We start from the raw sequence: 26,520 nt of genomic DNA on the forward strand, positions 1-26,520 counted from the left end.
CCTGTTGCAGGAGGGGTACCTTGATTATCACCTGCTGGGAATACAGCTTGTGAATGGCTTCCAAAACTGCCTCCCTGTCAGAAGGAGACATCGGTAAAGCCGACTTTAGGAAACGGCGAGGGGGAGACGTCTCGAATTCCAATTTGTACCCCTGAGATATCACCTGAAGGATCCAGGGGTCTACTTGCGAGTGAGCCCACTGCGCGCTGAAATTCATTGAGACGGGCCCCCACCGTGCCTGATTCTGCTTGTAAAGCCCCAGCGTCATACTGAGGGCTTGGCAGAGGCGGGAGAGGGCTTCTGTTCCTGGGAACTGGCTGATTTCTGCAGCCTTTTTCCTCTCCCTCTGTCACGGGGCAGAAATGAGGAACCTTTTGCCCGCTTGCCCACGAAAAGACTGCGCCTGATAATACGGCGTCTTCTTATGTTGAGAGGCGACCTGGGGTACAAACGTGGATTTCCCAGCTGTTGCCGTGGCCACCAGGTCTGAAAGACCGACCCCAAATAACTCCTCCCCTTAATAAGGCAATACTTCCAAATGCCGTTTGGAATCCGCATCACCTGACCACTGTAGTGTCCATAACCCTCTACTGGCAGAAATGGACAACGCACTTAGACTTGATGCCAGTCGGCAAATATTCCGCTGTGCATCACGCATATATAGAAATGCATCTTTTAAATGCTCTATAGGCAATAATATACTGTCCCTATCTAGGGTATCAATATTTTCAGTCAGGGAATCCGACCACGCCAACCCAGCACTGCACATCCAGGCTGAGGCGATTGCTGGTCGCAGTATAACACCAGTATGTGTGTAAATACATTTTAGGATACCCTCCTGCTTTCTATCAGCAGGATCCTTAAGGGCGGCCATCTCAGGAGAGGGTAGAGCCCTTGTTCTTACAAGCGTGTGAGCGCTTTATCCACCCTAGGGGGTGTTTCCCAACGCACCCTAACCTCTGGCGGGAAAGGATATAATGCCAATAACATTTTAGAAATTATCAGTTGTTATCGGGGGAAACCCACGCATCATCACACATCTCATTTAATTTCTCAGATTCAGGAAAACTACAGGTAGTTTTTCCTCACCGAACATAATACCCCTTTTTGGTGGTACTCGTATTATCAGAAATGTGTAAAACATTTTTCATTGCCTCAATCATGTAACGTGTGGCCCTACTGGAAGTCACATTTGTCTCTTCACCGTCGACACTGGAGTCAGTATCCGTGTCGGCGTCTATATCTGCCATCTGAGGTAACGGGCGCTTTAGAGCCCCTGACGGCCTATGAGACGTCTGGACAGGCACAAGCTGAGTAGCCGGCTGTCTCATGTCAACCACTGTCTTTTATACAGAGCTGACACTGTCACGTAATTCCTTCCAACAGTTCATCCACTCAGGTGTCGACCCCCTAGGGGGTGACATCACTATTACAGGCAATCTGCTCCGTCTCCACATCATTTTTCTCCTCATACATGTCGACACAAACGTACCGACACACAGCACACACACAGGGAATGCTCTGATAGAGGACAGGACCCCACTAGCCCTTTGGGGAGACAGAGGGAGAGTTTGCCAGCACACACCAGAGCGCTATATATATATATATACAGGGATAACCTTATATAAGTGTTTTTCCCCTTATAGCTGCTGTATTTTTAATACTGCGCGTAATTAGTGCCCCCCTCTCTTTTTTAACCCTTTCTGTAGTGTAGTGACTGCAGGGGAGAGCCAGGGAGCTTCCCTCCAACGGAGCTGTGAGGGAAAATGGCGCCAGTGTGCTGAGGAGATAGGCTCCGCCCCCTTCTCGGCGGCCTTATCTCCCGTTTTTCTGTGTATTCTGGCAGGGGTTAAATTCATCCCTATAGCCCAGGAGCTATATGTGATGCATTTTTTGCCATCCAAGGTGTTTTTATTGCGTCTCAGGGCGCCCCCCCCCCCCCCCCCAGCGCCCTGCACCCTCAGTGACCGGAGTGTGAAGTGTGCTGAGAGCAATGGCGCACAGCTGCAGTGCTGTGCGCTACCTTGTTGAAGACAGGACGTCTTCTGCCGCCGATTTTCCGGACCTCTTCTGTCTTCTGGCTCTGTAAGGGGGCCGGCGGCACGGCTCTGGGACCTATCCATGGCTGGGCCTGTGATCGGTCCCTCTGGAGCTAATGTCCAGTAGCCTAAGAAGCCCAATCCACTCTGCACGCAGGTGAGTTCGCTTCTTCTCCCCTTAGTCCCTCGATGCAGTGAGCCTGTTGCCAGCAGGTCTCACTGAACCTAAAAAACCTAAAACTAAACTTTTCACTAAGCAGCTCAGGAGAGCCACCTAGTGTGCACCGTTCTCGTTCGGGCACAAAAATCTAACTGAGGCTTGGAGGAGGGTCATAGGGGGAGGAGCCAGTGCACACCAGGTAGTTCTAAAGCTTTACTTTTGTGCCCAGTCTCCTGCGGAGCCGCTATCCCCCCCATGGTCCTTACGGAGTCCCCAGCATCCACTAGGACGTCAGAGAAATAAAATTAAGACATCATCTGGTATGCACTATGGATCATGTTGTCTATTATTTGGTTTGCCCATGTGGCAAAATGTATATTGGCAAGACTGTCCGGACGTTCCGTGAAAGAATCAATCAGCACCGGTCATATATCCATTTGGCATATTCTACAGGCAAGACCGATAAACCGGTTGCTGCACATTTCCTGCAACACAAACATCAACTGTCTACCCTGCGTTCCATGATGATTGACTGGGTCCCCCCTTTGCCTAGGAGTGGTGACAGGGATAAGTTGCTACTAAAGAGAGAAGCATATTGGATTCATTTTTTGGGGACATTATCACCAAAGGGCTTAAATGAACAAAATCCACTACACCTGTTCCTATGATGGTTGTTCGGATTGTCTCTTTGGCTAGCCATATTATTTATAATTTTTATGATTTTTCGATAATCCCTGGTTTTGCTAGGGTTTGTATATCCTTTTTTCTTTTTGCTTTTTGTTTTTGACAGTGCTGGGGTGTTCTTACCATTGTAGTGTGTCAGTTGACATATCCTCTGATCCGTTTATTGTTTTTTTCTGTGCAGCACTAATTCATGTATTAATGTGATTTATTCACAATTATGTGCACTTTATATATTTTTTGTGCACTAGATATGCGTTCTATGTTTGGTGTTAGTTTAATTAGCACAATACGTCAATGTTTTTGACCATTACCCTGATAGGACCATATACATCGCGCTTGTGGATCACTAGGCTGTTTTAGTATGTTGCCGATTAGGCACTGTTGTTATAGTTTGATGTAGAAGTATGGGTATGATGTGAACAGCACAGCACATGGAGTGGCCATTTTGTGGAATTATCCATGTTTAACTTGTATTGAAGAATGTTGTTTGTAGGGGGGCTGATCTTATAAATATGGGAATGGCAGGTACTTGTACAACCATAATATATAATGAGCAGTGAAGGTTTAGCTTATACGTGTGGTTTTAGATATATTAAACCAGTAATGCTCTATATATGTTTTTAGTATCAGCCCGTCGGTTTTGAATTAAGAATAAAAGTTTAATGGGTACTCTATTACGAATTTACATCTTTAGTATGTTCTAAATATAAAGGGGACACCGCTAATATCTGATGCCGGCGTGACCGTTACCTAGCAACGCTGACTATACGAGTAGGTCGTGTATTGCATAGAGGAAGTGACGCGGGCCAGGCAGGAAGCACGATGCGCTTCACAGCCTATGCGTGCGTTCCACCGGGTAAGCGCGATTAGACGCTGCTGCATGTAGGAAGTGATGCGGGCCGGGCCGGAAGCTGGATGAGTTCCAGGACCCCGGCGTGCGTTCCACTGGCCAATCTTAGTGGTTTTAAGATGCAATAAGGTGTCACCTTGCGCTGACTTTGTGTTTTTGGGCACATGCGGACATCTATGCTGGCTTACTCTTAATGTGTTGTGCTGTTTGTATCTTCTATTTAAGCCGTTAACATCTTTTGGAGTTAATTGGTGATTAGGGGGGTGTGACCACAGTGATGGTATATATGGCCCTTGCATTTAGATCAGTGCAAGGGAGATGGTATCTGGTGATCTGGTCTTGAAAAAGGCTCTGTGGTGAGCCGAAACATTGACCATGACCTTGTGAGTATGTGCTGTTGGCATTAAAGGCTCGTTTTGTACTTTTGAAGAAGTCTGGTGAGTGCATCCTTATTTCTTGAAGAGATTATATATATATATATATATATATATATATATATATATATATATATATATATATATATATATATATATATATAATACTAGCAAGAGAGTCCTTGTGGCCGGAGATCCCGTCAGCCACATGGACAATGGCAGCCATGGCACGTGATGGGTTAACCCTCCATCCCCGGCGCCATTTTTAAATAGATGAATTGGAGCTTGGTGCCATATTCTATAAATGCATGTTTAATAATGTGTTATATGTTATATCACTGCGCAGTTGGAGAATGATGGACTGCACAGTTATAGAACTGCATGGACAAAGCACTTATGAGAAAAGTACACGTTTTGTTTCTAAAAGGCTTTGACAATTGTTCTTCATCAAGTTGTACATAGCAAGTCATATGTTAATTGGATAGGTGTCGATTAGCAGGCCTTTTGGTGGCCAAACATTTTCTTTGAAATACAAACTAAGATCTGGAGAGCAGACTGTGGGTGCTTTCAGCATCTCCTGTTGTGTGATAAGCCAAAACTGGATTTGCATGGGGATGTGAAAGACAGGAAGGAGGAAATTGCTTTTTTGCACTTATATCCTTTTAAAATTTAATTTATTTATTCATATTTTGTAAGATATCCTCATTGGATGGATAAGACTCAGGGTGGGCTTACCCCCTGTGGTATGTGTATTGGAGTAAGATAAAAGGAGGGCTGCTGCCCTGTGAAAAGTGTATTATACATTTTCACTCTGCTGTAAACATCTTGCTGTATTGCTGAAGTTCTTTTCAGAACTATTTGGTCGATTAAACATCTTCTGCCTCAAGACGACAGCTTCATCTTGTGACCTGCAGGGCAAGGCTAAACCTAGCTCAGTTCTTCAGCTGTCCAGGTCACAGTCCTACTTAATTAAGTTTGATCACTCACTTACGGCTATAGATACTTTGGCTGCAATAGACTGCATGCAAGGCCTGGCAGTCTCCATCACCACACACACACAAACACTGCACAATGCATTCCGGTTAACAGATCATAAATAAGACTTGTTCCATTGCCAAAAAAAAAAAAAAAAAACGACAACGAAGAAAGTAATACTATCTGCTATCAAAGCTAAACAAAAAGAAGTAGTAGCAGTAGTAATTATAATAATAATAATAATATTATTTTTTTATATTTTAACCAGGAGTGAAATGTTTCTGGGCTTAAAGCTTGCCACTTTAAAAGATTTAAGGCCATTGGCTGTAGTGTACAAAAGGTGGCCTTACCACAGAATGGGGGTCAATTCAATTATTGGCCGCCCTGACTGCCACTAGATGGAGCCCAATGGAGCAATTCAATTGTTGCTCAGTTTGGGCACGCATGCAGCCAGGGAACGGGGCAGTCACATTTCATCTCACAGCTTCCTGAGGTGCAAGCAGAAATGTGCAAAAACTATGTGGTTTAGGTGGTCAAACAGGAGCTTGAGCACCCTCACCTGGACTTTACACTGGTTTGGAGACATTGCACGACTAAACCAAAAGGGCGTGAACAAGGGGCATGCGCTCACCAATGATTGGGGGGGGGGGGTGCGCTCAACAACTGAATAGCAATGGTGGGCGCCTACGAAACAACCCGACAGTAAATCAAGTCTGGCTCTAGGTGTTTCAGAAGAGGAAAACGGACATGATGTTAAACTTTATTTGAATAACAGGTGTTTTCAATCTGCTAAGAGTGCCTGGGAGACAACCCTAAGCTCTGTAAAAAAAAAAAAAGAAAAAAGTGTGCTTCCAGAAGGTTACAGTTGGTGGGATGTTGCACATCTGTCAACATCACAGGTAGACTGCATGCCCATCACATTCAAGCAGTGGTTCCCCCCCACTTACAATCAAGGTGTACCAAGTCGATGTGTAGAGTCTTGTAGTTCTCACTGCCAGCAGAGGTACGTGAAGGAGAGTCATTACATGATGCACAGTATTAACATTTTTGTTCTATCAAAAGGTCATGTCTTTTCAAACAGATGTTGCAAGATTCATGCACAGTGGGTATTGGATCGTTTGATGAAATGCAAGTCTGTCCGACTTTACTGTTTTGTCTACACCAGACTTCTTAATTATCTATATAGTCATGTAGTGTACCCTGCACAGAAACCTAAGAATTAATTTGCATATTAGGTAACCAGCTATCTGATAATTTTCCCATAATAATTTGGGATTTCTATTTACTTAGCTGGAGGTGCTCCAACAATCACGTTTAAACCTCATAGGGATTGCCTTTTTGGAGCACTCTTTTAGATGAATTGACAGTAAATTGATATGATTAGAAATTTAAAACGTAACTTTTAATTATTCTCTTTTAAAATATGGGGGGCATGAATTTATTCATAACTATCTTATATATGTATTCATGTGTAATTAAAGTCTCTTTATCTGGTCCCCAAGAAAAAAAACTTTTTTATGGATATATAGCTGTCCTCAGAAAATTCATAAACATATAGCTGTCATTATGGTGAATAATATTCAATATAATTATGGTGAATAATATTCAGTGTGAGAAATATTCCTAAATTCTTAATATGTGTATTAAAAATAATACGTTTTACGTTATTAGTTTATTCCGCATATTTTTGTTCATCCAACTAGCCTACTCGATATGATCTAACTTCTTTGCATTACTTTCTCATCAATAATACAAAATAAAATCTAGTATAAGGTACGTTGCCACTGTCTGTTTTTGAATGATCAGTGTGTCTACTGTCAATTCATCTAAAAGAGTGCTCCAAAAAGGCAATCCCTGTCTTTTTCCGGCAACTGCCAGTTATTGTTTCTTAATTATCTAAACAGGCACACTGTTTAATTGACACAGCTGGATTACCGATCACTTATCCAGCTTTTTATTGGGATGCGATTGTCCTCTAATCAACCTATTGTGGCATAAAGGTTCCAGAAGCTACAGCTCTTGTCTGAGACATGCATCTCATGTTGCGTGTATAATATTTATAGTTAAAGATGATTTCACACACAAAGCACATAGCACCCTTGGGTGCTGGTGTCCCTGAAAAGCCAGTGAAGGTAATTGCTTGCTCGTTTACTAAGCTTCATGTGGTTTATGATCTCAGAAACATGTGGGACTATGGCCAGAGATGTGTAATGTCCAAATAGATAAAGGGAGATTTATGATGCAGTGAAGAGTGGAGAAGTGAGCCAGGCAACCAATCAGCTGATAACTATAATTTTACAGAAAACACTTGAAACATTTTATAGAATGTACCTGATTGGGTGCCATAGGCAACTACTCCGCTCTTTTCACTGCTTCATTCATATCCCCCATCGTGTGGTATGATTAGTGTCCAACATAACAAGCTGCTTCTGCACCAGACTCACTGGGGACATGACTAGATCCTATGGTGGAGATTTCAGATATAACTTTCACAACATGGGATGGCACCAATGCTGCTCCAGCTGGCAGCACCATATTCCCCGATTATTTGGTCTGGTTCTGATTTGTCTTTCATTTTGACAGAGAAGGTTCTTCACTACCTGAGGACATTGGTGACTTGGCATCACCATTTTTCAAGACCTCAGTATGCTGCTCCCTTTCAGGATATGACAGGGACTTGACAGGCTGATGGGTGAAAGGAAGTGGAGCTACTGTGTTTTGCATAGTATGAACTGGGGCTCTACTGTGTGTGTTATTCTACACAAGTGTTCATATATTTTAGTTGGGGATGATCTGACTCCTAAAATTTTAAACTGGCTCTTAGATTTTATTTTTAAAAAAAAGTGGATCCTTTCTGTAAAGTACACCACTCACCCAAGACCATCAAGTTATCTATTCAATATTCACATAGAGGACGGATATGTGAGTTTTCATCCTCAGAACTATGGGCAATATGTATCAAATAAGAACGGCATATCTTTGCATCTGAAAACCAGTAAACCAGTCATTTAAAACTTACATTAGTTACTCATACACAAACAAATGTTTGTTTCATCATTGAATAAGAAACTGGATGCAAAAAATATATATTTTTTTTTATATTATTAATTATTATTATTAGGGTTATTCAGAGATGAAAGCAGAGCGCTGCATATGCAGCCAGATCTGCGTTAATCTCTGCACATGCTAAGGGCCGCACAGGTCAAGGCCGCCCAGCATGCGTGAGGCCAGTTCCCGGTGTGTCCATAATGTAGGTACCGGCGGGGGAGGAGGAGGGCCACGGCTGCTGCAGACTTCTGGTGCCAGAGGCAGACGGGGGGGGGGGGGGGGGGGGGGGGGGGGATTGGAAAATATGTACCCTAGCTTATCTCACTAAATGCAATCATGTTTTCTGCAAGAAAACTAGAAGTGTCAGTTAATTTTCCAATTTTTATATGCTGTAGGTGAGACAGGTTTTCTAGTGGTAATTAGTGTATGAGGACTAGTTAAAAAAAAATAAAAAAAATTTGAAACCAGTTTTAAAATAATCTAACTTTGCATAAAAGGAATATTAGATTACAGAATATAAACAAAAAGGTGTGACTACATTAAAAAGGTATGGCAATTATGTTATGTTGACCTATTTAAAACATGACTCGTTTTCAATACAAGTTATGCAGATCACATATCTTTAAAAAAAAAAATAACGCAAAAGAGCATTAATAGGTCGACAACGGATGGTCAACAGTCATTAGGTCGACAGGGTCAAAAGGCCACCACAACAAAGGCAGATTCTCCCTCCACAGACTAACCCTCCGCCAGGTCCCTAAGCCCAACTGTCCTCTCCCACAGCCTAACCTTCCCCGGAGTGCCCAACCCCGGAAAGTCATGAAAAGTCATGTGTCATTCTTTTTTTGTGTCAACCTTTTGACCCTGTCGACCATCTGGTGTCAACCTTTTTACGGTCTTCCATCCAGATACTAAATAAAATATAGGGCCTAAATCACGTTTGTACGCAATGCCGATGTTCACGCAACTGAGCGATATAAGCAGAATGTGCGCGCAGCGAATGCACAGCACACGAGCTAAGGTACCGGTGCTGCTCGCAGTAAGATTTTTAATGCAGAGTGATTGACAGGAAGGGACCTTCTGGGGAGGTATCGGGAAGCGACAGCAGAAAAGCAGGCATTTCACGGGCATTTACAGGGTGTGTATCTGCTTTCAGCTGTGATCATATACGCAGAGAAACATTGCGCCAGCATCGTTACTGCCACGTCCAGTCCGCGTGACCACAGACTTAAGGAATGGATGTTTCTTGTAATTGTGTCGGCGCTGCATACGAGTACACAGATGCTAAGGACTTTGCAATGGGTCCAGTAGGTGTCTAAGGGGGTGATTCTGAGTTGATCGTAGCCCTGCAGGGCTACGATCATTACCATAGACATGCGAGGGGGGACGCCCAGCTCAGGGCTAACCCCCCCCCCCCCCCCCCCCCCCGCCAGCAGAAGTGCAAAAGCATCGCCGCTTTTGCACTTTAGGAGCAGCTCCCGGCCAACGCAGCTTTAGCGTGCTGGCCAGGAGCTACTCATTGCTCCCTGACTCAAAGCGGCTGCGTGTGACGTCATGCAGCTACTGCGTCCCGCCCCCTGCACAGTCCGGCCACACCTGCGTTGGCCGGACCGCGCCCACGAAACAGCGGCCACACGCCGCCGTTTCGCCCCCCACCTAGCGACTGCCTCCGCCTATCAATCAGGCCGGGGCGATCGTAGCGCAGCGACGGCATTCGTCTGTCTGGCATGCACCGGCACACGCGCAGTTCAGACCCGTTCGCAGCGTGAGGTCAGATCAGAATGAACCCCTATATTCTTTTCTGGGTGGCAGCTTCACTTGCAAAAATTAGCAATTCCGTAGCCTGAAAAATCACAGCTGTGTAGGCATGTGTGTACAAACATGAATTAGGGCTATTGTACTAATACTCTATAAAAGACTATTTGCCACAAGAACAGAGAGGAAACATTTCATTGTAACAATAGCCATTACGTAGCATGCTCATAATGCAAAATAACACGTCAAGAGTGCTACACAACAGAGCTTGCCTAATAACACTTCATATTTCTGGTCTTTAACACTAGATTGTAAGCTTTCATGAATACAGCCTTCCATACCATTTGTTTTCACACCTGCATTTATTTTGTCTACCTTGCATCAACTTGTTTTGTGTGTGCTCTGTCTTCATCACAGTCCAGCACTGCTGAGCACCATGGCTCTTTGCAAATCAATTATTCTTGATAACATTACCAAAAAACGCGTTACATCGCTCCTACATTGTACATTTTACCTCACTCTCCTATTGGGTGCACGGCAAAACACACACTTATGGTGCCCATACACTTGTGCGATGCGACATCGCGGGCATCGCACCGGCAGTTCAGGTACCAGTGTAATTACGATGCGATAGATTGCATGGTAATCACGTAATGGGCACGTCACCGCCGAGTGGGAGCGGCCTCCGTCGGCTCCCGGTGGGTCCCCATCGCACATTGCAGTGCGATATGTAGCGTGTGTTTTTAAAAACACATGCAATCGCACTGTGATTTGATAAATATTAAGTGCAGCACATACTATCTTGAGACTCGAGATTCGACCGGCGTGCCCGCGCATCATGTCGAAAGGTACCTGAAATGTGCATACAATCCTTCGATTTCTCTCACAGATGCGGTCGAAATCGAAGGTTAGCACCGATTATCTCACAAGTGTATGGGCACCATTAGGCTATCATATGTAGGAGCACTTCTCATCGTCTGTACTTCATGTTGGAACATGTGTTGTAAGATGGCGTGTAATTGGCATTATTATCAGATTACAACTAACTGGTTCTTCTTGGTCAAGGATTTATGAATTTACTTGGGAACTAATGAAATGAAAGAAAATAGGTCTTCATGCACATTGAATATTCTGAAGAGATAGGGGGGGGCGGGGTAAATTTCAAGAGAAAGTCTGTAAAGTGCTGCTGGAACATCACCAGGTTCAGTGGCCATAAAGCATCACCAATTTGCACATTAAAAAAAAATAATTAGCAGTATTGCCTACCATATTTGTCAGGTTTGTGTGCAGCAGCATATCGCAGAGTACAGAGTCCCCCCTGAGAATGTAAATTGCCCCAGCTCTGTCCTGGATCACAAAATAACTTTGTGATTAAATTTGTTTTCTTTTTTTGAAGAATCAGTAAACCAGAAGTGCAATAATGAAAATAATCAAGGTCTAGCACGCTGCCACAAAGCAGCTGGAAAAGAGTTTGTCAGCCCCACAAATTTCAAAGAACAAGAAGTAGTAAAACCAGCGCTAGTATACACAATTGATATATGATGGACGGTATATGGTCACATTTATTAAAAACCACAATAAAAATTAAAACATTAAAAAGGTATAAATAGCAATTATTTACTAGGCCACAGGTGTATTGGTATATTAGAGTCATGCAATATAAGACTTGCTCCTGTATTAACCACTGTTTAATTAAGGACTTTCTCCTTTGTGTCCATAAGGGATCCATTTTTAGCAGCAAGGTATTACCAGTACGTGAATCTGTATGTCCAAAGAGTCCCTTTCGCAACCAAATTTTCAGATGAATAGGCTGTAGGAGTATTCACCAGGTAGCTAGAAGGCTGTAGAATGTTCCAAATAGAATATCAAAGTGCAAACAAAAGTCCAATGGAGTAACAGGAGTCCAGACACACAAGCTCAATGCTGTGGTCACCCAGCTTCCTCAGGAGCATAACTGTGTGTGTACAAAAAATCCTTTATATACCCATACCTCCCAACAGTCCAGAATTTGACGGGACAGTCCCATTTGTTCAGGCACTGTCCCACCCGCAGGACGCAGTGTCACTCGGTGATGGAGGAGTTGGTAGGGCCCCCTCTCACTTGCTGCGCTGCTTTGCAGAACAGATGTGAAAAGACCCTATTGACCAGGAGAGGGGGACAGGGGGCATGGCCAGCAGCTCAGAGAACACTGGGCATGCCCTCTCAGTGACAAACAGGGCATGGCTCCCGAATGCGGGATTTACCGCGAGGCCACAACCCCTAACCATGAAGCCACGCTCCCTAATTTCAGGCACAGTCACTCGTCCCACACAGAGAAAGTTGGGAGGCATGTATACCTGCTTGATAATCAGGAAATGTGTGGCACCTGTAAATGATAATACTGAGACTAACCAACCGTCCATCAAAATATACTCTAAATGGCTATTACAGAAATCTTATTTTGTCCAAATGTATATTCCATTCATCACTATGTAATAACTTAAAATTACAGTAAAATCTTTAATAAATAAATATTCCAGTGCTCAGCATCCTGATCACATAATCTATACTGGTCACGTGATCCAGAACAAGCCATTCAGCCTGGAGTACAGGGAGCACAGCCTGTGTTTCTGTGATAACCTCCCTGGCGTCACATGTGGCAGTGCTAGCCTAACAAACTGTGCATCACTCTAATATACCAATACACTTGTGGCCTAGTTAGTGATTGCTATTTATATATTGTGATGTTATTTTTTGTGTGGTTTTTAAGAAATGTGCATTTTCTTTACCATATACCGCATCATATATCAAGTGTAAACTAGCACTGGTTTTACTACTTCTGAAACCAGAAATACAAGCTGCTTTATAAAGCAACTGTACCCCCAAAAGTTTTAGTAATTTGTCCAAAAAAAAATGAGGTATTAGACAAAGTTGCTGGGTTGGGGAGGAGTAATATAGAACAAGCACATTAATTAATCTTACCAATTTATAAGCACTAAGGGGTCAATTCTATTCGGCAACTAAAGAATAGCGCCGGGAATTAGCTCCCGACGCTATTCAATTCAGCTAAAGTTAAGTCGGCGATGTGCCGTTCTCGCCGACTTAACAGGTAGTTTTGTCGGGAGAACGGGCATTCTCCGACTTAACTACCCGGCGCGAGGCTGATTCCCGACAGAATCAGCCTCGCGCCGGCCGCGAGGCAGCACTTTTGTCGGGTTTCTTCTCTCATCCCCAGGGGATGAGAGAAGAATTCCCGACAATTGCGGGCAACTAGTAGCAGAATTGAATAGCGTCGGGAGCTAATTCCCGGCGCTATTCTTTAGTTGCCGAATAGAATTGACCCCTATGTGGCCAATGCTCACTTTCTACTCCATCTGTGTCACCCCTGTCTGTGTGCCCCTCCCCTTTAGATATATAAGCTTTCACAAGTAGGGCCCTCTTCCCTCATGTGCTTTTACTTATCCTTTTTTTAAAACGCCCTTTGACGGCACCAAATCCCACGGTTTTCTGCCTCACTGATACTTATTTCAGTGTTGTCTGCTAAGGCAGCCATGTTTAAATACCCTGTACTTGTCCTATATTGTATTAAATTGTAAGTCACTGTTTTCTTGCTTTGCGTATTTGTTTATATACTCTAATTGGGCGCTGCGGATCCCTTGTGGCGCCATATAAAGGAGAATAATAATATTATAATGGCGATGTAGAGGCTGTAGTAGGAAGTCCAAATGATAGTCACAATAAAGAGGGCTTGTGATTGGTCCTCCTGCTCACAAACCTTCCTCACTGCCACTTTTGGGTGGAACGGTAAGAACAGCTTTCCCAATAAGTTCCTCTTTAAAAAAAAAATAATAATAATAATAATTTAAAAATAATCTCGTCATGCCTAAAAGTAAACTCATTTGACACTGAAAAATGACCATTAAGATCAACTTTAACCAAAAAAAAAAAATTCTGGGTTGATTTTTGAATTTGCTTCCAAGCCACAAAAAGTGGCATATTGACAGATGCAATTAGCATTTGGGTTCATACTTCTATTTCTAAAAATATTCATTGCTCAGAGACATAACTATTGCTTCTCTAGTTCATACCCCCTTCTTGTTTCATTTCTAATACTTGTAAAAAGATTAAACACTGAGGGTCGGATTCAAATGTTCCCCCCCCTCCCGTCCGCTGGCAGTATTCTACTGTTGCTACTGAAGGGCGCGACAAGTTCAGTTTAGTTCGCTACACCCAGGGGTAGTGAGTTAAATACGCGTAAAGTGACCCATTTGGGCACCCAAATGGGTCTTTTCACGATCGCGCCTATTACTTTAGTCGGGTTTATGTGCTTTAAACGCCTAAACCCGACTGTAAAAGGCACGATCAAACGCAATAACAGGGGGCATTTGAATGTTGCCCCTCTTTCTCCCATCACTTTAAAAAGGGAGATCAGGGGTGCGATAAGATTTGAATTCACCTTTTAGAAACCATTTCTAGTATCACTATACCCCACTAGCATTTTACCTCGTCTTTGTCAGAACATATCTTGTTTGGTATGCTGTCAAGAAGTTGACACTCACTGTGCCCACAGTAAAAGTATCTTGACCTCACAATGTTGGTGCCAGGATCCTGACACTGGTCTAACGCCACTTATAACATTTTACATACGTTATGCTGCTTACGTAAATACTTATTATTTAAAGTTACGACACCAACACTGGTATAATACTGTAAGTAGCATTAAACTCGTGTCGGGATCCCAGCACCAGCATTGTGAGGTTGACATACTTACTGCAGGCGGGTTCGGTAGGAGATACCGGCGGTCAGGATCCCGGCAGTCAGGAGGCCGACGCCAGAATCCCAGCAGCGAGTCCGCTCGCCACGCTTCAGGCGATCACACACTATTATATTTACCATGAGGTGGTGGAGTGGACAACCACCCGAGTGCGAATATCCAGCTACTGTCGAGATTCCGACCTCCATTTCCCCGGCTGCTGGGATTTTGGCGTCAGTATCCTGACCACTGGGATTCCGACAGTCGGTAAATTAACCGGATCCCCTGCAGACATAGGGAGTATCAACTTTCTCCCCGCAAAACCTCCTTATTCTACATTTGTTGTACACAGAGGTGTGTGTTTATGTGGGTAAATACACCAGGCATGCTCTTAATTATATTTTTAATGGTAGTGAAAAGCCAGAACATGTGACAATCATCCTTACTAGTGCTCACGCATTATAGCAAGGATGGGGAACCTTTGGGCTTCCAGCTGTTGCTGAACTACACATACCAGCATGCCCTACAACAGTTTTGCAATTTGGTCATGCTAAAACTGTTGCAGGGCATGCTGGGATGTGTAATTCAACAACAGATGGAGGGCCAAAAGGTTCCACATCCCTGCATTATAGGAAATGAAACAGCATGACCAAGAACCCCTCTCCCCTTACATGTACTGTATACAGCAACTGTCTGAGTCAGAAGTCACTGAACAGTAATACCCCTTTCACACCAGCAGCTTTGAACATGGGTTATTGGCACATGGATGCGCATAACCCGTGTTCCTGTGCGGTGTGAAAGGTACCAGGGGCAATATACCGGGTTGAGCGACCCGGTATTTCAACCCTGCTAGCGAGCAGGGCTGACCGCGTGTTCAACCCGGCTCGCTGTGCGGTGTGAACGGGAGCAGTTTCCCGTTCACAATGTGATCTCCCAGCACCGCCCACGGCGCGTCTCCGCCGACGTCACCAACCCGGCATATTGCCAGGTTGCAGTCTACGGTGTGAAAGGGGGTATTGAGACGGGTCGCACACTGGGAGCTCCCGTGTCAGGCTCCCGGGTGCAACCCACCTCAGACGGCATGAAACTGGTATAAGTTTAGGGTAACTGGTTACCAGCCCTTCAAAATGACAGAGCTGCCGAAAGCCGAGGCTCTGTCATGCTGGGTGGGTGGGGAGGTGTGCGTTTTATTATATATTGTAGGATGAGCAGACCTACAACACACCACCCTGTATACAGCATACTCTGCCAGAACCTGAGCTTCCCACTCACTATAGTGCAGGTGCCGGTACCGTAGTGATAAGGGAGAGATACAGATGCATAGAGCACAGGCTGCACCCGACGGAAGCGGACACATGCTGGCAACACACACGGGTTACTGGCCCCTGGGGACCTCACTGACCTGCAGCGAAGTGCAGCGGGGTAGATTTCCTCCCGGCCATGTCCTTGGCGTTGACATTTCCCGGTTCCAGCAGCCTCCGCACCCGGGACACGTCTCCGTTCCTGCATGCCTCGAACAGTTCCCGAAAAGCTCCGCTGACCGCACTCAGGGGGCCCCCGGGGCCTATGCCGCCTCCGACTGTCCCGGTGTCCGGGCTGTCAGCCGGGCTGCCGCCGGAGGAGATGCTGTTGCTGGAGGACGAGGAGCTGCTGCTGCCGGAGCTGGGCGCCGGTGCTGGGGGTAGAGAGGACGAGCTGGGAGACAGCAGGGCAGCGGCTTCCCCCGGCGGTGGGGAGAGGGGCCTGGGCATGAACGCCGGCAGAGGAGCCGCTTCCCCCTCGGGCTGCGAGTCTGGGCCGTGGCGCTGCGAGGCTGGCGGCATGTCCGGACTGCGGGGAGGGGAGTCCGGTGAGAGCGGCGGGGAGGCCGGTGCTGCAGGCGGGGGAGAGGCGGATGGGGCCGGTGGCTGCTGCTGTCCCGCTGCTCCGGACACTTGTTGTTGCTGGGAGCGCCTGGAGGAAGTGGCCGCCATGTCACGTCTGGCCTGCCCGGGGCTCCGTTGCCTGGCTCTGCCTGGTGGGTTGATGCACGGTGCGAACGGGGTCCTGGCTCCGCCCCCTCCGGGCCAGTCCGTGCGGCCTGCAACAACACCGGACGCTGGCACAACGAGTGACGTCAGCAACGAGGGCGGGGCCAGGCGCGGAATAAACAAAAAATGATCCCAGTACAGTTCCAGTGAGAGTGGGTGGCGCAGAACTGCGGGTGGGAGGAGCCATACGTGACATTGGGTTATGATTGCGCGTTCTGATTCGTTGGAAATATGTATGGGTGGGGCTCACTAAGCCTAAAAGGTTTTTTTTTTTTCTTTAATTCCTTAATCTTTATTAACACTTTGCTGATTAACATTGGTACATGACGGGCAGCGGTGCAGCAGCCATGTACATGACATCGTGTTTCTCTCTACTTCATACGCGGATTTTTATGTTGTGATTATTGATCTTCTTACATAAATGTTACCGTATAATGTAGTGTAGATTCTAGAAATGTAATGCAGGTTATGTGTCCATGAAAATTTTTATTTTTTTTAAATAACAGTGGGGATGATAAAAAGTCCACCATACAATACTGTGTGACATGGAGACGGTACGTAGTTGACAACTCTATTCCATGGACAGTCTATAGCCCTGGAGCTCTCCCCACCGTTAGTAGTGTAACGCTACTAATGCTCAATTGGGGTGTGGAATGGAAGGAGCACTACAATCCCCATTTATAATTTTATTTAATTTGATTATAACATAATTTCTCTTACGTCCTAGAGGATGCTGGGGTCCACATTAGTACTATGGGGTATAGACGGGTCCACTAAAAGCCTTGGGCCCTTTAAGAAATCAATAGTGTGTTCTGGCTCCTCCCTCTACGCCCTTCCTACCAGACTCAGTTTAGAAAATGTTTGTTATTTTCAGTCAGGACTGTTTTGGCAGCAGCCTGATTGCTTTGTGGGACTTAGGGGGGAAGAACGGCCCAACTTCCTATAGAGTTAATGGTCCAGTTTCTCTGCTGACAGGACACTGAGCTCCTGAGGGAGCCATTCGCGAGCCACACCACGGCGCAGCGTACCCTCCCGCAGCACGCCGCCACCCCCTAACAGCCAGAAGATAGAAGAGTGGTGAGTACAGCGCCGCCATCCCGGTTAGCGGGTCGCCGGCGGGAATGGCGGCACAAGGGTAGGAACTCAGCTCTGAGTACAGGCTGCGCTCCAGGGGGCTCAGGAAGACATTTCATATAGGGTGTCCCACTGCTGAGGGGCGCGCTGAGCCACCACTGTTACTCACACTGGCTATAGACATAACGGGTTTTAACCCGCTGTTTTTCACAAAAATTACCTCAGGCCAGTATAAAAAAGCGGGAAGCCAAGCGCCATTAAGGGGGCGGGGCTTCACTATGAGAGGATCCTGCAGCTCACCAGCGCCATTTTCCCTCTGCAGCTCACACTGAAAACGCTGGCAGGGAAGCGCAGCTTCCTCACAAAAGGGTGGGGGGGACAGTATTAAGAGTATAAATACCCTATTAGGGGTACTTAGTCTGCGCCCAGCTGACATTAATATTGGCTAAAAGGGCGCTGTGTGGCTGGCTTCCTCATAACTCTGTGTCTCCCTGGGGGGATCTGTGGGTTAATTGTGCTTAACCTGTATTCTCCGGTGTGTGTGTGTCTGTGTAATCTTTCACATTACAATATCTAGGGAGGTGTTCCTGCACAGCAGGGTGTTACTATTCCCCTGTAGAGGGAAACCCAGAAAACTAGCAGCTGCAGATTCTCAGGAACAGGCCTCCGGGTCTGCTTCCTCAAAGCTTTCAGCATGACGGTGGACCGCACTGCCTGGAAGACAGGCAGGTGGGAGCCCGGTTACGTTATTTCTGTCACATATGGGCAACATCATGCCAGGATCCCTGGGTCAAAGATCTTATCGCACAGGGATACAGACTGGAGTTTCAGGAACTCCCACCTCCCAGATCCTTCAAATCCGGCTATCCAGCTTCTCCAGAAGCAAGTTTGACTTTACAGGCAGCAATTCAAAAACTGGTACTGACTCAGGTCATTGTTCCAGTTCCACTTCACCTACAAAACAAAGGGTTTTATTCCAACCTGTTTGTAGTACTCAAGTCACTGAATCCGTACTTACGGGGGTTCAAATTCAAGATGGAGTCTCTGAGAGCGGTGATCTCAGGTCTGGAGGAAGGGGAATTCCTGGTGTCTCTGGACATCAAGGATGCTTACCTTCATGTTCCGATTTGGCCGCCTCATCAGGCTTATCTAAGATTTGCATTACTGGACTGTCCCTTCCAGTTCCAGGCCCTACCATGGTGCCTCTCAACAGCACCGAGGATGTTCACCAAGGTAATGGCAGAGGTGATGTTTTGCCTCTGCATGCAAGGAGTGTATATAGTACCGTACCTGGACGACCTGCTGGTCAAGGCACCGTCCAGGGAGAAGCTGTTGCACAACATTGTCCTGTCAACTCGATAACTCCAGGCTCATGGGTTGATTCTGAACCTTCCAAAATCTCACCTGGAACCGACACGGAGGCTTCCGTTCTTGGAAATGGTACTGGATACGGAGGCACAGAAGGTGTTCCTTCCAATGGAAAAGGCATTGGTGATCCAGTCAATGGTGCGGGATGTTCTAAAACCGGATATCGGTGCATCTCTGCATTCGCCTTCTGGGGAAGATGGTAGCTTCTTACGGGGCTATGCAGTACGGAAGTTTTCATGCAAGGCCCTTCCAGCTGGACCTGTTGTACAAATGGTCCGGATCGCATCTTTACATGCACCAGAGGATACGTCTTTCACGAAGAGCCAGGTTTTCCCTTCTGTGGTGGCTTCAGACGTCTCACCTGACGGAGGGTCGACGGTTCGGGATTCAAAATTGTATTCTGCTAACCACAGACGCAAGCCTCAGATGTTGGGGAGCAGTCTCCCAGGGGAAACAGTTGCAAGGAAAATGGTCAAGTCAGGAAACCATTCTTCCGATCATCGTTCTCGAACTAAGGGCCATGTACAACGCCCTTCTACAGGCATCGCATCTTCTTCAAGATCAAGCCATTCAAGTTCAGTCGGACAATGTGACGGCAGTGATGTACATAAACCGACAAGGCGGAACAAGAGCGGAGCAGCAATGTCAGAGGTAACAAGGATTCTCCTCTGGACAGAAAGACACGCTGTGGCATTGTCCGCGATCTTCATTCCGGGAGTAGACAACTGGGAAGAAGACTTCCTCAGCAGACATGACCTCCACCAAGGAGAGTGGGGCCTTCACTCGGAGGTATTCGGGTGCTTGACACATCGGTGGGGAATTCCACAAATCGACATCATGGCCTCTCGTCTCAAGAAGAAGCTCAAGCGGTATTGTTCCAGGTTGAGGGACCCACAAGCAGTGGCGGTGGATGCTCTGGTGACTCCATGGGTCTACCAGATGGTGTACGTTTTTCCACCACTCCCATTGATCCCAAAGATTCTCAAAAGAATAAAAAAGGAAAAGGTTCAAGCAATTCTCATTGCTCCGGACTGGCCAAGAAGGGCCTGATATGCGGATCTACTGGAGATGCTCCTAGAGGACCCGTGGCCTCTACTTCTTCGCGAGGACTTTCTCCAACAGGGGCTGTTCGTCTTTCAAGACTTACCACGGCTACTTTTGACGGCATGGAGGTTGAGTGTCAAATTCTAGCCCGGAAAGGGATCCCGGATCGGGTTATTCCAACCCTGATCCAAGCCAGAAAGGGGGTAACGCCTAAACATTACCACTGTATTTGGGAAAAATACGTATCTTGGTGTGAACACAGGAAATTCCCTGCGGTGGAATTTCAACTGTGATGTTTTCTCCTTTTTGTACAGTCAGGTGTGGATGTGGGCCTACGTTTGGGCTCCATAAAAGTCCAGATTTCGGCCTTCCAGAAACAATAGGCTTCTCTCCCTAAGGTTCAGACATTTTTGAAGGGGGCTCTGCACATCCAACCGCCCTTTGTGCCTCCTACGGCACCTTGGGATCTCAACGTGGTGCTGCAGTTCCTCCAATCGGAATGGTTTGAGCCTTTACAGAACATTATCTCACAAAAGCCCCTATTTGATTTTTCATAAAGATAGGGCTGAACTCAGAACCTGTCAACACTTTCTTCCAAAGGTGGTGCGTTTCATATCAACCAACCTATTGTGGTTCCGGTGGTTACCGCCACCCAGTGGCGTCACAAGGCGGGTGCGGGGGGTGCGGCCCGCACCTGGGTGTGACGCCTGGAGGAGGGTGACACCAAATGTCAGCTCCTCTGCACTGACAGGAACCAGGTGCTGCAGTGAGAAAGTCTCCTACAGCACCCGGCTCCTGTCACAGAAGAGGAGCCGACAGCGGACGGAGACTGGCTCTGGGGGCAGCCCAGCATCTCCGGAGATGCTGGGCACGCCCCCAGACTGACGATTCCGGGATCCCCGCGAAGCCACGCCCCCTACATACAAGACCACGACCCTTTTTTCCGCGATCACGGCAGGAGATCAGGGGTGCGCACCGGGTGTCACCACACCCGGTGACGCCTCTGCCGCCACCTCTGCTACATCAATGTCCTTGGAAGCGGCCAGCTCATCACAGGAAATCGGATTCGCTGTTTGCTCTCTGATCCCAATAAAATTGGGTGTCCTGCTTCAAAGACAATTACACACTGGATCAGTCTTACTATCCAGCATGCTTGTTCCACGGCAGGTTTGCCGTGTCCAAAATCTGTACAGGCCCACTCTACTAGGTCAGTGGGTTCTTCCTGGGCGGCTGCCCGGGTTGTCTCGGCTTTACAGCTCTGCCGAGCAGCTACTTGGTCGGGTTCGAACACATTTGCTAAGTTCTACAAGTTCGATACTTTGGCCTCTGAGGACCTTCAGTTTGGTCAATCAGTTCTGCAGGAACCTCAGCACTCTCCCACACGGTTTGGGAGCTTTGGTACATCCCCATGGTACTAATGTGGGACCAAGTGTCCTCTAGGACGTAAGAGAAAATAGGATTTTCATTACTTACCGGTAAATCCTTTTCTCGTAGTCCGTAGAGGATACTGGGCGCCTGCCCATTGCTTCGTTTCTTCCTGCACTGTTACTTGGTTAAGTATTGTTGGTTCAGCGGTTGCTGTTCCTGGTTTAAAGTTTGGTTAGCTTTGCTTTCCTCTAGTTGTGTGTGCTGGTTCGGAATCTCACCACTATCCTTTTATATTCTCTCAAAGTATGTCCGTCTCCTCGGGCACAGTTTCCTAGACTGAGTCTGGTAGGAGGGGCATAGAGGGAGAAACCAGGCCACACTATCAATTTCTTAAATTGCCCATGGCTCCTAGTGGACCCATCTATAACCCATGGTACTAATGTGGGGCCCAGTATCCTCTACGGACTATGAGAAAATATTTACCGGTAGGTAATTAAAATCCTATTTTTGCAATTTAAATAATCCTTTGCTATAAATGCTAACATCTAGATCAGTGGTTCCCAAACTGTGTGCCGTGGCTCCCTGAGGTGCCTTGGGATACTTGCAGGGGTGCCTCTGGTTGGTGGTCCAGAACCAATTCAAATTATGCATGGTCAATGTAAAAAGCAAATCCAGTGTTAATGGCTGCCAACCATAAAATATATTGACAATCAGAAGCAAGTCTTGTTCCTCACCACATAAGTTACCCTAAGGATGACATATAAAGACAATTTACTTAATTTATATTTCTTTCTAAATTTTTCAATAAGAAACTATTGGCTTAGGGGTGCCGTGAAAAAAATTCTGATACTCTAGGGTGCCGTGATTCAAAAAAGTTTGTGAACCACTGATCTAGATAATAATAATAATAATTGCATTGAAAACAGAAATGCAACCAACTGGTCTTACACTCATGGATTCAGAATTACAAACCACTGATCGTGTGTGGAATCTTGGCATTGTCCTGGATGGTGGCTTGACACATAAACATCAGATATCAGCCACAATCAAATCCTCATTCTTTCACCTGAGGAACATAGCCAGAATCAAGCACTTAATTCCCTCAGATGATCTGATAAAAGTCATACATGCATTTGTATTGTCAAAGTCAGAAAAATATCACTATGCACACTGCCATATTTGCACCTCATACATGTCCGCTCTGCGCATGCGTACGCTCTCCCGTGCGTGCGCATACCCGCTGTTACGTGCACCCGCAGGCGCACGGGATGTGCATTTACGGTAGAGTTTATGTGTGCGTAGCGTGCGACTCAATCGTTACATATTTTAACCATATAATGTATTTTGTAGATCATGGTCCCTTTGATAGATTCTGTAAGTTTAGTTAATGTAGCATGTTCATGGACAGAGAGATCCCTCTTTGTCTGATACAAAGGGTCAGACAAGGATTATACAGTGGTGTTTAGAATCCATCGGAAGAGTATTTAATTAGCAATATTCCGGTGTTGGTTTGAAGCGGATTAATCACTCGTGCGAATAGTTATGGACATAAGAAGTTTATGTCCATTTACTATTATTTGCACTTACTTATCCATGCGGCGGGAAACCTAGTTTCCCACCCACCTGAGCAGTTGGAAGTAGACACAGCCCACCTGTATGAATCAACCTATGACCTTTTGTTATAGTGCGAAGACGAATTCCTGTGTCCAATGAACAATGAGATTGTAGGGACCATTGAATTGTATTGTGTGTGGGGCATAAATAGACAAGCCGATCACATCCAGTTCACTCTTCAACGGTTCTCATTGCTGATAATCGGGAGCTGGATGTCCAGAGGCGCATGCGATCGTTCCCCTTTGTGCGTAAGTTTTCTCCGCAATCATATTGTCTTTCTTGTTATTGTGAGCCATATCTCTCTCTCTCTCTCTCTCTCTCTCTCTCCTCCTCTTTCTCTCTCATTTTCCCTTAAACGTAATTGTATTGTATTTCCTGTGTAGTTATCTGGTTAGTTAGTCTATGTTATATTGTAGTGTATGACTTGTACTGTATTATTCTTTTTCAAGTATAACATTCATAAAAGGCGTTAGACCCTTAGACCGGTATTGTGTGTGTTCATTATATTGCAGAGGGTAATAGGAGCGTCTCTATCGCTCAAACAGCTTTAGTGTAAACAAGGTTAAGCAGCGTTATATCGCTACAGTGTTTCAGTACAAGGTTTATGGTATAAGAATAATCATTTCTGTGTGTTACATTCAAGGTCTACTGATTGTTATCTTGTGAGCGTCTGCGCCGCTCGTGATCTCCTCGTGGTCTCGAGCGTCCGCTACGCTGATAGCGTAGCATTACGGTAGTCGCTCACCTATAGTGTGCCCGATACCAACAGCATATTCTCGCGAGCGTTTGTGTCGCTCGAGCGGCTCGCTCTCGATACAGCGTCCGCTACGCTAAGAGCGTACCCTTACGGTACCTCGTGCGCCAGTTGCGTACAGTGTTTCTTAACCTCTTTATAGTGTGTTATATAGGATACATATTTGGCTTGATCTAGTCGGCAGCCTATAGCATGCCTGCCTGTGATCTCTTGGCCGTGAGCGAACGTAACGCTTGAGCGTCTCGACTACGGCTAAGCGATTGTTACGCAACGTGCGTACCCTTACGGTACTCCAGACGTAAATAGCGTACAGTGTTCTTAGGCCTCTTAAAGGGTTTTTAAGTAAGATAAATATTTAGCTTTATCAGTATCATCTCGATTAGACTACTGTAATGCCCTCTACCTTGGTCTCCCAGCAAAATAATTGCACCGCTTACAGCTGGTGCAAAACACAGCTGCCAGGTTGTTAACCAACCAGCCCCGTTCTAGCCACATAACACCCATCCTCTACTCCCTTTACTGGCTGCCTGTAACATGGCGAATTTGAGATTGGCTTACTGAGTTTCAAAGCACTACATGACCAGGGCCCAAGGTACCTGAAGCAGCATCTGATCCCATACTGTGATCTATAGATGAAGGACTTTTAGCAGTACCTAGAATCTCCCATAATTCATCTGGGGGTCGAGCTTTTAGTCATGCGGCTCCGACTCTATGGAACTCACTTCCCCGCACAGTGCGAGAGGCCCCAACTATAGAATCCAAAGTAGACTCCAGACTTTCCTGTTTACTCAAGCATTTCCATAATATCCCTTTAGTATCTACATGCTTCTGAATTTTATGAATAGATGTTCTGTACTTCATTATTTTCTGTACTATATTATGCAATGTATCTGTTAAGCGCATTGAGTCCTATTGGAGAAAGAGCTCTATATAAATAAAATTATTATTATTATTGTTTAGTTAGTCGCTTCTGAAAAATAGTCATATATCCAGGGAGGACTCTCTGTACTCTAGGACAGCCCCTGGAAGTTAGGGTGTATGCAGAAGTAGTCGCAGCAGTGTCTGTGGGCAGTCACAGCGACCGTATCTAGGTGCCAGCCCACCCTGTGCAGCCACTGTCATACTTCTCTTCCTGTCGGGGTGGGACGGTGGGTCCACCATCTCCAGATCACTGCCTGCAGGGCACGTGGCCAGAATGTCCAAATGACACGCTTGGCAGCACTGCAGTAGTGAAACTGTCTGCGGCTAGTCAGATACACAGGCAGCAAGGGAACCACCCCCAGGGCACTCCACCTCCTCCATCTTATGGCCCTAGACAGTCACCCATATGTCATTTTATGCAAATGCTGCTACAAACACTACCTGTACATCTGTGTGGCCGAAAGTGCAAGGACTGAAGAGCCCACTCTCAGCGTCAATATATGCTGTAACAGGGACGTGCGGTGAGGTAAATGACTCAGGAGGCACTGGCTAGTACCAGAGCCATATTTACACACAATATATAATCCAAAGGGTTCCATGTGGGCATTATACACAGCTGCAGCAGTATATATTGCTGGAGTTTTGATCAGAGATGTGCGGAAAAGATAGGCCTCACTTGCCATAGACTTTTTACTCCAGAGTTTTGACTATAAAAATTATTAGACTAATACAAAGAAGATATTTCTAATTTCTAGTGAACGCGTTTCTGCCCTCTAGGGGCCTTTGTCAAGGTGTCACCTTGACAAAGGCCCCTAGAGGGCAAAAACGCGTTGGTGACTGATTGGAGGTACCTGCAGAAGCCAGAGGGAACACGCTGACCTTTGCTATATACCCCGGGGAGCAACATTGCAAGCGCTTTTGGGTGGGCCACTGTGACACCCTACAACCTCTGGTACGTGGGTCCACCAATCTGTGGTGGATTACAGTTTTTTATCTTTGTGAATTTGCACCTTGTGATTAAGACGCCCAGTGTTTTATTTGCACTTTATAAATAAATCAATTTTGCACTTCACTATAAGCAGTACTTCACTATATATTGCTATTTCCTCATTTCCGGACATACTATATCTGGACGGAGAGGTGAAGGATTGTTAGAAAAGAATTACTATAGGAGTTTGCAAGAACAAAGGAAGTGATATTACAAGCGTAATCGGGTGGGCACTATTGACACCCCACCAATTCTGGTACGTAGGTCCGCCACATAAAAGTGGATTGAAGTTTTTTCCGCTCTATATTATATCATATATGTGATTGTAACTCCAGTAAACCCATTGTGATCCCTACGGTACTTCACTATATACTAATTCTTCTTTTGAGGACATCGTGTATTATTGGAACGAGGAAGTACTGCTGATAAGCCCCCTTTCTGAACAAAGAAACACTACCCGTAGTAACCCAGGGAGCGCACCTCAGCAAAACCATAGAACTGAGACTGAACTTTTTGGGAAATTGATGACCGTCCCGGCTGGGGGATTGCAGCACCTTTGAATTGAAGCGCCATCTGTACACATTTTTTTCTGTTTACATCTCATTGTTCGCCTGAAATAGTAACCGTAACTCTGCACAGAACAAATGGAATGTACGCGAGGGGCGATTGAGATGTATGTGCAGTAGCAAAAACAATCGCTTCACTACATCCGACATAATCAGTGCGTACACCCCTCTGAATC

At 45.9% G+C, this 26,520-nt stretch overlaps 1 protein-coding gene across 4 annotated transcripts in view; it reads right to left on the reverse strand.

The window, feature by feature from the left end:
- LOC134914279 (poly [ADP-ribose] polymerase tankyrase-1) overlaps positions 1 to 16,766 on the reverse strand; it is a 571,272-nt gene extending 554,506 nt beyond the window's left edge. For 3 of the 4 annotated variants that reach the window (XM_063920037.1, XM_063920035.1, XM_063920034.1), the window contains exon 1: positions 16,020 to 16,765. In XM_063920037.1, the coding sequence (XP_063776107.1) occupies positions 16,020 to 16,590 (571 nt within the window). In that variant the 5' untranslated portion in view covers positions 16,591 to 16,765. Of the gene's footprint in view, positions 1 to 16,019 lie in introns of all 4 variants that reach the window. The other variant, XM_063920036.1, reaches the window with a different exon arrangement.
- Between the last annotated feature and the right edge of the window lie 9,754 nt (positions 16,767 to 26,520).

The sequence above is a fragment of the Pseudophryne corroboree genome, chromosome 1, assembly GCF_028390025.1.
Source record: "Pseudophryne corroboree isolate aPseCor3 chromosome 1, aPseCor3.hap2, whole genome shotgun sequence".
In the NCBI taxonomy this organism is placed as follows: Eukaryota; Metazoa; Chordata; class Amphibia; order Anura; family Myobatrachidae; genus Pseudophryne; species Pseudophryne corroboree.